Source organism: Haliaeetus leucocephalus, unplaced genomic scaffold (assembly GCF_000737465.1).
Source record: "Haliaeetus leucocephalus isolate CR32 unplaced genomic scaffold, Haliaeetus_leucocephalus-4.0 Scaffold228, whole genome shotgun sequence".
NCBI lineage: Eukaryota > Metazoa > Chordata > Aves > Accipitriformes > Accipitridae > Haliaeetus > Haliaeetus leucocephalus.
Genome location: NW_010972664.1, coordinates 23,194,084 through 23,203,069, shown reverse-complemented (window position 1 = coordinate 23,203,069; position 8,986 = coordinate 23,194,084). Strand labels below are relative to the sequence as shown.

The following is an 8,986-nucleotide window of genomic DNA, read 5'->3' as shown; positions in this document are numbered from 1 at the left end:
GTCATTTCTTCAGTCTCTGGCCAAGGACATGCAGCAGTGTCATCTAGAAGTGGGCTGTCTCCCCTCAGTTCAAAGGCTAAGACCATGTGCAGTCAGAATTTTGGTGCTCTCTCCCATCAATGGAGCCTCCACAACCTCTCTGGACAATGTGGGCCCCTGTTTGACCACCCCTGTGATTATTAAAGAGGAAAAAAAAAAGGTTAGGGTTTTTTTCCCTACATTTTTTCCTATATTTACATGGAATTTATGTATTTCAGTTTGTGGCTATTGGCTCTTGCCTCTTCATTTCACTGAGTGCTACTGAGAAGAGCCTGGCTCTGCTGCCTCCCCCTTCACCTTGTCTGCCATGGCTGAACAAGCCCAGCTTTCTCCGCCTCTCCTTTTAAGTCAGATGTGCCAATCTCTTAATTGTCTTGGTGGCCCTTTGCTGTCCTTAAACTGGTACATCCCTGTCTGCCTTGTACTGGGGAGCGCAGAACAGGGGACAGCACTCCCAAGGTGGTCTCACCAGTGCTGAATGCGGGGCAGTGGTGGGGAGACTGGCCTCTCCATCTACTGGCACTGCTCTTCCTAATGCAGCCCACAGCTACCAGTGGCCACCTTTGCCACAAGGTGCCCAACAGGACAACCCCCAAGCCCTTTTCTGCAGAGCCTGTACCTGTTATTCCTTCTCCAGTGCAGGACTGTGCATCTCCCTTCGCTGACAGTCAAGATGCCCGTCTGCTCACATCTCCAGCCTGCTGCCATCCCTCCAAGCAGCAGCACAGCCACCCGGTCCGTCAGCCACTCCTCTCCGTTTCGTGTCATCTGCAAACCTGCTGTGGGTGCGCTTGGTCCCATCATCCAGGTCATTAATGGAGACGTTAAGAGTATTGGTCCCAATATTGACCCCAAGGGTACGCCCCTAGGGACTGACCTCTAACCAGACTATGGGCTGCTGAACTTTTAGAGCACAGCAGCTCAGCTGGTTTGCAGTCCGCTTATCTAGCACATACTAATCACTTTGTCTATGAGGATGTTATGGAAGACAGACAGTATCAAAACCCTTACTAAACTCAAGGTAAGTAACATCCAGCTTCTCTCCTCTGCCAAGACATTTACCTCATTATAGCAGGCTATCGGGTTGGTTAAGCATGACTTCCCCTGTGCAAATCCATGCTGACAACTTCCAATCACCTTCTTGTCCTTCATGTGCTTGGAAATGGCTTCCAGGATTATTTACCCCATCACCTTTCCTTTCCAGGGACTGAGGTGAGGCTGATGAGCCTGTAGTGCTCCAGATGCTCCTCCTTGCCCTTCCTGAACATAGGAGTGACATTTTCCCTCTTCCAGTCCTCGGGAACCTCCTCCGAAGCCCGTCACCTTTCAAAGGGTATTGAGTGCGGCCTTGCAGTGACATTGGCCAGTTCCCGAAGCATCCATGGGTGCAGCCCCTCAACTCCCATGGCATTGTCCAAGTCCAGGTTAAGTGTTCCCCTAGCCTGATCCAGCTCTGCTGAGTGAAGTCTTCCTTTCTCCAGTCTTTCCCAGTCGCCTTAGGGACCTCAAATTCCCAAAGGCGAGTCCTACCAGCAAAGGCTGAGACAAAGGCAGCATTGAGTGCCTCAGCCTTTTCTGTGTCCTCTGCCAGCAGGTCCCCTGCTCCGCTGAGCACAGACAGCCCACGTTTTCCTTAGTGTTCCTTTTGCTGCTGATACATCTTCAGAAGCCTTTCTTGTTAGCTTTCATGTCTCTCACCAGATTAAAAGAAAGTATTTCTAATTAAAACATAGAATAAACATTAAGGTTATCTGGAATATGAAAAACAGTCATGGAAAAAAATCTCTGAGGAAGATAATAACCAATAACCAGTAAAGAGACCAGTGAAACACCAGTCAAATATGCCATCTCAATTAAAGAGAAATATTTATTATTATTAATGCAGAAACGCTTGTCCAGCTTAAATTCCTTTCCCAGACTTCTTCCTTAGGACTGAGAAAATAATCAAGTTGTTTTCTTTTTTTTTTTTAAACTCATACACCCTCTACTGGACATTACACCCTACTGCTGCAAGAGGATAAACATGATTACCAAGGCAATGTTTGTTTCAAAGGACTATAATCCTCCCCATCCCCTTGCTTTCAAAATTGCTTCAGCTCAAGTCTCTCTTCAGGTCTTTGCCAATAAAATACAGAGTACAATTTACATCTACAGATATATTCACAATTGCAAAACAGCACAGAAAAGATTCTGGTTTTTCTCTTGTTCCTTGCTGCAAATACATGAGTATCACTCCCCTTTCAATTTCCAGCCCAAGGAAGTCCACTAACAGGACTCAGTCACAATATTCCGGTTAAGTTGCACTGAAGTCAGTGCAGCTACTTGGGTTTGCATTAGTATAGGTGAAAAGAGAGCTGTGCGACTCAAAAATTTAGATTTTGCACAGGAAGGGAATGGCATAAGAGAAAATGATTTTTTCCAGCGTTAAGTATAAAACAAGACACTTTCCTTTCTCCTTCATTGGCGCAGGAATCAACATTTTGCAGCCTATAGAAAATGCACATAAGAAACCATTAGGAAAACACACAAGATAAACTTGCTAGAAAAAAGCCAGTTCATCATGCTTGGTCTTGCTGCTTTGGTAACTGTGGAGACTCAGCGGCTTATTCTCGTGAGGAAGGCTTCTGAACACCCGCAGGTGCATGAACTCATCATTGCCAACATGGACCTGCAAAGCATGAAAACCAGTGAGTTCCACGGAGTAACCACAGCCTCCAGCAGCAGGGATGGTGTAGACTGGTGTGTTTTGAGGATGGAAAAGCAGAGAGGTGGTAAGAAAAACCATCACCTCAGAAGGTGCGGTCTTGTTTTAAGCCAGACTGGGAGTTAGGACTTTGTGGAAATACCACCTACTCCTTCTATGCTTGTTAGTCCTCCCTGTGCCCGAGACAGGGAATATACAGGTAGGGAATCGGAGTTGCATAGAAGTGATTAATATATTAAATACATGCAAAATGCTCTAATCTTATCTGGCACAACAAGCACTTCAATGCTTTGATTACAGTTGCTTGTTTGTGTGCGGCATCACTACAGGCAGAATCAAAGCAGATTTGATACTTCACTGTATCTTTACACATCTGGACTTCACTTAATGCAATGTTAGTGCTCAACATCACAGATGTGTAACTATCCCCCAAAACCAAGTTTCAGAAAATAACTGAAAAGTAAAAATCATTATGAAAACAGGTAAGTACTCTCATCTCCATTTAATACAGACAGGGAGACAGGGTGGGAGACGGGGGGGGGGGGGTGTTAGTATTTTTTTTTTTTTAATGTACAGATTTTTTTCTTATTAAGGCCAAATCATGAGCATCTCTCTGTAGGTAAGTAAAGAAAAAAAAACACCCCACCATTCCAAATATTATACATTTAAAAAAAATTCCCATTGCCTAGTGTCCTCTACCTTGATGAAGTAGTTTGTTCCAGCAACCACCTGAGTTTTAAACTCCACTGCAGTGAAGACATCAAACTTTTTCCCTTCTTTTTCTTCTAGCTGAGGTTTCACCTTAAGGAAACAATAGGTTATTTAAGACTGATGCAAGATTCAAGTATTTAGGACTTAAGGCCCACACTATCAGTGTGCCTCAGTACCCTCCAGGTCACTGCTTCTGAATTCCCAGAGTGTTCCTGCTTTTCCAAGTTATTAAAAGATTAAAATGAATTAAAATGAATAAAGCAGGATCAGAAATCTAGACAGGCAGCAAAGCCAAGACAGCGGTGTGATTAAGTCACCACAGACTGACACCAACTGTGGAGCCTCCAACAAGAGAATTGTGTGGGTATGCTAAAAGATTTATTGTGACAAATTGTCTCCTCTATTGATGTCTCAGCTTCCCTTTCTGTCCTGTATATCTAACAACAAATATAAAGTGGTTCAGTATCTACCTGCACAAGACTATAGGTCTTTTTAGAGAGAAGTTTTTAATATACATCATTCTTACAACAAGAAAAAGGGCCGTCTTCAGCATTAGCTCCCTTTTCAAATTCAAAACAAGTTATTACAGACCCAGCATCACAGAACAGACATCCAAAAATCAAGCTTTGAAAGCGAACTACCCAAGCCTAAGGTTTTATAACACTTATTTGACAGTTCTTCCAGCGTGTCTGCTGAAATCTGTAATGTTTTCAAACTGCAAATATTTTCCAAAAAATAACTGAACCATAAAGGCTTCTGAGTTATCATCCCAGTTTCCAGAGTGTAAAACCAGTGCTCAAGAAGTCAAAATAACTTGTCCAATACCTCAGAGGCAGGCATGAAACTCCTGCATTGCAGCTTTCTCTCCCACACTTGGCTCTCTAGAACATCACAGCTACACGGTAAAGTTCTTGGTCAGGAAAGCAGATTTCAAGCTTTGTTTACAGGGACAAGATGCATTAGTCTTGGAGTCCTTGCTGCAAGCACAGTTCTACCCAGGCCTTACCTCCTGCACTGCATCATTATGTAGCCCTCCTTCCATTCCCAGTGCAACAGTACCAGCAGTGAGTACATACTCTTTTTCCAGCTATATGGTGTATTTCCCCTTCTTCCTAAACTCAAAGGGAATAAATACATTTGCTCTCCTGCCTGAATCCCACCTGCTTCCTTGGGGGAAAACAAGTTCCAGTTTGCCACTGCTTGGGTGCTCTAAGTGAAGTAGGAACAGAAACAATTCCTGCAACTGGTTACGTTCTGCCACCTCTCTAGCACTGAGAAGGCGCAGGACCAAACTCTGGTGCCTTTGCAAGATGGCTCATCAGTGACTATCCTGTCCCTGGGGGCTCTGATCATACTGTACATCTTCTCTCAGACGTCATACCTCTACACTTCTTCCAGGCTGTGAACAATACATCAAAAGTAAGATAACGATGTTTGGATGCTTTTGTACGTATGCTTTTCTGCCATACGGAAATCAAAGCACACCCAACCACTTTGCATTCTAAGATGCAAGGAAGGGCACAGCCCCAGAAAGCGCAGTGATTCAGACCTCCATCCTCCCCTTCTCCTGAGTCAGGAGATGGAGCAAGTGGTTTCGGTTCCATCACTGGAGCTACTGTAACAAATTTTAAGCAGCAGGGAAGAGGGCGGACATAAGTATCCCACTGACCCTATCCTGTCCCATGCTCCCTTAGCAATCCTAGGCACTGTGCAATGGTGGTTTCTTAGGTCTCAAAATTGCCCTGCCTCAGCACATTTTGTATTTCCACCAGGAAGCTGAACACTGGGCTCCATGACTGCGGACAGCTCAGAGTTGCATGCAGCTGCAAGCTTGTCAGGGTGTTATCGTGGCAATGACTCACCACAGCATGTGACAAACAGGCATCCCAATTCAGTACGGGGAGGGAGAGCCCAGACAGAAATACTCTCAGAAAGACCTGGAATCAGCCCACCCTGCTAGCTGATGGATGATCTCAGCCTAGATCTGGGGGTCCTGGTGGATAGGGCACTAAATGTGAGCCAGCACTGTGCCCTGGTGGTAACAAAGGTAAGAGCATACCGGGCTGGATCAGGAGGAGCCTAGCCAGAACAGAGAGAGGCAAGCGATTACTGCCCTTTACCTGGCACTTGTTAGAGAACATTTGGAATACTACGTCCAGTTTTGGGCCCCCGATACAAGAAAGATGTCAATAACCTGTAGCAAGCTCAGCGGAGAGCCACCATGAGGTCAGATGGCTGGAGCATTCGTGCTGTGAGAAGAAAATGAGCTTGCTCAGCCTGGAGAAGAGAAGGATTTGAGGAAAGCTTTCCAGTACCTACAAGGAGTCAGGCTCTTTACTGAGGGGTGATGGCAGAAGAATGAGACACAATGGTCATAAATTGAAACTGGAGGTTCAGGCTGGATATAAGGAAAAACTTTTCCCCTGAGAACACTGCTGCAGTACAGCAGGCTGCCCAGAGAAACTGTGCAGTTCCCATCCTCAGAGGTTTTCAAAACCTGACTGGACAAAGCCCCGAGCAACCTGGGGCTGCTGACCCTGTGCTCAGGCAGGAGGTGCAGTCCCTTCTCACCCAAACTGTGATTCAATCACAGGGCTGAAAATTATCATGTCCTGAAGGCTCTCTGCTGTTCTGCGTGGCCTGTTGCTTAATCCCAGAGCAGTTACTAAAAAGCAGGTGGTTCAAAATCACCCCGGCTAACCTCTGCCACAGCTGCCAGTAAGAAGCCAAAGGCAGAACAGGCCTGGGTGGAAATCCTTGCCATGGAGAGGCAGTTCCTATGGGAACTCCTAAGCCAGACACCGTTGGAAGGAAGCTGTCCTGCTCTGTCTCTCACACTGTACCTGCTCTGGGCGAGCAGCAGTACTTGCCAGGACCATGAATCTGAACAATGTTTGGCCATCACCACAATTCTTACGAAACAACACAATGGAGGCAAGGACTGGAAAAGCAGGAACAGGAAGTGTATTTATGGCAGGGGAACTGGCAGGCTCTAACAAATCTCCACAAAGATGTGATTTTAAGCGAACAAAACAATTGGAGAAGTCTACCTAGATTTAACGAAACTAGTGTTTCCTTCACAGTCTGTATCCAGATGTGGATATGACTGCAGGGGCAAGTTTTCAGTTTGGGGTTTTCCCATTTGTATTTCATTAAATAAAGTAACTTAAACTGGCAGTCAAAACCAGCTGGACAAACTTTGAAATATTTATGTGATTTAAATGAAAATGCTAGATTTTTGGTTAATTCTGTTCACTTCTGAATCCAACTGGATTTCATTTTTATACTCTTCATCTTAGTTTTGGATTACCAAACCACTGCAGTCTGCCACAGAACAGAAAGTCAGGATTTCAAACCTAGTTTTCAGTCCATGTGCAATGTTAATTGCATACCTGCATTATCTTTAACATGACACGTAGGCCCTTTCAGGTCAAAACAGTATCTGGGACTCTCTCAGCAATTCTTGATAATGTACTCATTACTGCAAACTCAGGTTGGCGCTTAGGAGACGCACATCCCTCTTTTTTTAAACGCAGAATCATCAGATTCTACAAGCTAAACATTAATTTCAATGACTGCTGTGCCTTTGGGTGCTCTGTACGTATTTAGAAACTGCTGCAGCCAGGGGAGCAAACCCAGACGATGACAAAGAGCGTAAGAAGCTGGAGATCGTCTTTCATCCTTCTCCACTGGCTTGACACACCCTAGCTGATAAAACCAAAAAGCAGAAGTAACTTGAGTTCCTACGACTGAAACAACGCCGTGTGCTTTTAAAGAACTTAGTCGTACACCAGCATTTTTAGAGCAAAATCATGTGCTCCACTAACACGGGTGGCAGTTTAAGTTACTGTATCACGATTTGGAGCTGGCAGTGGTTAGAGCTGAATTCTGCGTGGGGGAACAGCAGAAGCAGCAGACAAGTTTTCTTGCTTACCCCCCCCCCGCCAACAAAAAACCACCCACCCCCAAACCGGTGGCTACAAGGTTTAGACTTGGTAAGAACCACCTGAGCGCAAGAAAATCAAGAAAACGGACCTTTTGGTGTCCCTGCCCCGACGCTGGTGGGTCGCACCTCCCCTGCGGAGCCAGGGACCGAGCGGGCAGCAGCCCAGCTCCCCCCGAGCACTCACGGCTGCCGACGGTTCCTCTCTAAACCCCTCAAAACCGCCCCCCTAAGATGCCGAACCGGCTCTGCCCGGTGTCGATAAACCTCCGCAAGGCCGGGCAGGCACAGGGAGGGCTCCGCAGGGCCGGCATGTTTCCGCGGTGTACCGGTTTTACCGCCTTTGAACTGAGGAGGGGAGGGAAGGCCTCTCCGCCTCCAGCTGCGTCGGGCAATGGCGCAGCACGCCTGGGCCCTCCGCCATCTCCTGCACCGGGACGGGGACGCAGCGCCGGGCTCAAACCTACCGCCGCCGGGCACCCCCCCACCCCGGCGGGCAGGCCCCCACGGAGAGCCGGCGGCTCCCGGGAGAAGGCCCGGCGGGAGAAGGCAGCCCCGCCAGAAACCCCCCCCCCTCCCCGGGACGCTCCTTCCCGAGCCCCCGGGGACTCCCCCGCCGAGGCGGCGCGGTCCCCTCACCTCATCCGCCATCTGCTGCGTCTCGTTTGTGGCGGGCCGGGCCGCCGAGGTCCCCCCGCACAACATGGTGGCGGCTGCTCCCGTCCTTCCTCCCCCCCTCCACCATCACCACCTCAAGGCGGGGCCCGGCGGGGCGGGACCAGCACCGGGCCTAAGGAGGGGGGGGCTTAAATCTGATTTTGGGGTCTCCTGAGGTGTGAGGGGGAGAGTGGGAAGCCCCGGCCCCGGCTCCCGGCACCGCCTGCACCGGGGGAGGCGGCAGGGCCGGGGGGGGAGGATTTTTAGTAGGGTACGGTGGGAGCAGGTCTGTCTGCTAGCCTGATTGAAAAGGAAGAAAATAAAAATAAACCATCCGCAGGAGGTCTGCGGCCTGTCCTGGGTGGGTGAGGGCTCTGCGACCGTCCCGCCGTCCTGAGCGGCAGCTTTTTGCTTTTCCAGGGTGTCACGACTTCCAGCGACATGTTCGCCTGAGCAGCGTGGAGGGTTTCCCTCTGCGGGATTCCCGGGTCCGTCGTCCCCTCGCCCAGGCTGGTCTTGCTGTCCCTCAGCCGGCAAACCGAAGGCTGGGGGGAATTATCCAGCCTTTGAGAAACCCCCTGCTGAGACTTCAGTCTGAATGTTCAGGTCTTTAGCTGAATTTCCCCCCAATCTAAACCTCCAGATTCCTTGGGAAAACAACAACAACAACAACAACCTACCTTCCTCCCCCCGCTTCCTAGCATCCCTCGGTACATTTGGCAAATATAACCCTGAATTTAGCAGCAGCCAGTATCGCATGCTGAACGGGCCTCCTGCACTGGTAGGGAGGACATGGCATGAAAAAGAATGGGGAAGAAGGATTTCTTTACCCCGGTATCACCTCTCTCCTCTTGTGGAGAGCAAATAAATGCTCTGCTGGGGGTTTGGGCAAGCAGAGCTCTGCCAGGTTTGTGAGCAGAGAGAGGGTGAAG

The 8,986-nt window shown here is 48.4% G+C and overlaps 1 protein-coding gene across 2 annotated transcripts; it reads right to left on the bottom strand.

Moving 5' to 3' along the window:
- Window positions 1-1,874: 1,874 nt before the first annotated feature.
- On the bottom strand, window positions 1,875-8,153 carry CSTB (cystatin B (stefin B)). Of its 2 annotated transcripts, XM_010567521.1 has the most exons (4): window positions 8,037-8,120; window positions 6,847-7,162; window positions 3,443-3,544; window positions 1,875-2,707 (listed from the first exon to the last, which is right to left on the bottom strand). In XM_010567521.1, exons 2-4 carry the CDS (start codon window positions 6,862-6,864, stop codon window positions 2,579-2,581), a joined length of 249 nt encoding a protein of 82 aa, XP_010565823.1. In that variant the 5' UTR covers window positions 6,865-7,162; window positions 8,037-8,120; the 3' UTR covers window positions 1,875-2,578. The 2 variants fall into 2 exon arrangements, with proteins under 2 accessions (XP_010565823.1, XP_010565822.1); XM_010567520.1 differs by lacking the exon at window positions 6,847-7,162 and having other exon boundaries at window positions 8,037-8,153.
- Window positions 8,154-8,986: the final 833 nt, after the last annotated feature.

What these genes read in the sequence shown, in the direction of transcription:
- CSTB (XM_010567520.1), bottom strand. Translation starts at nt 8,102, where the DNA reads ATGTTGTGCGGGGGGACCTCGGCGGCCCGGCCCGCCACAAACGAGACG. An exon ending in CGCAGCAGATGGCGGATGAG is followed by an intron (nt 3,545 to 8,036) that starts GTGAGGGGACCG and finishes TGTTTCCTTAAG; the next exon opens with GTGAAACCTCAGCTAGAAGA. An exon ending in GAACAAACTACTTCATCAAG is followed by an intron (nt 2,708 to 3,442) that starts GTAGAGGACACT and finishes CATGCTTTGCAG; the next exon opens with GTCCATGTTGGCAATGATGA.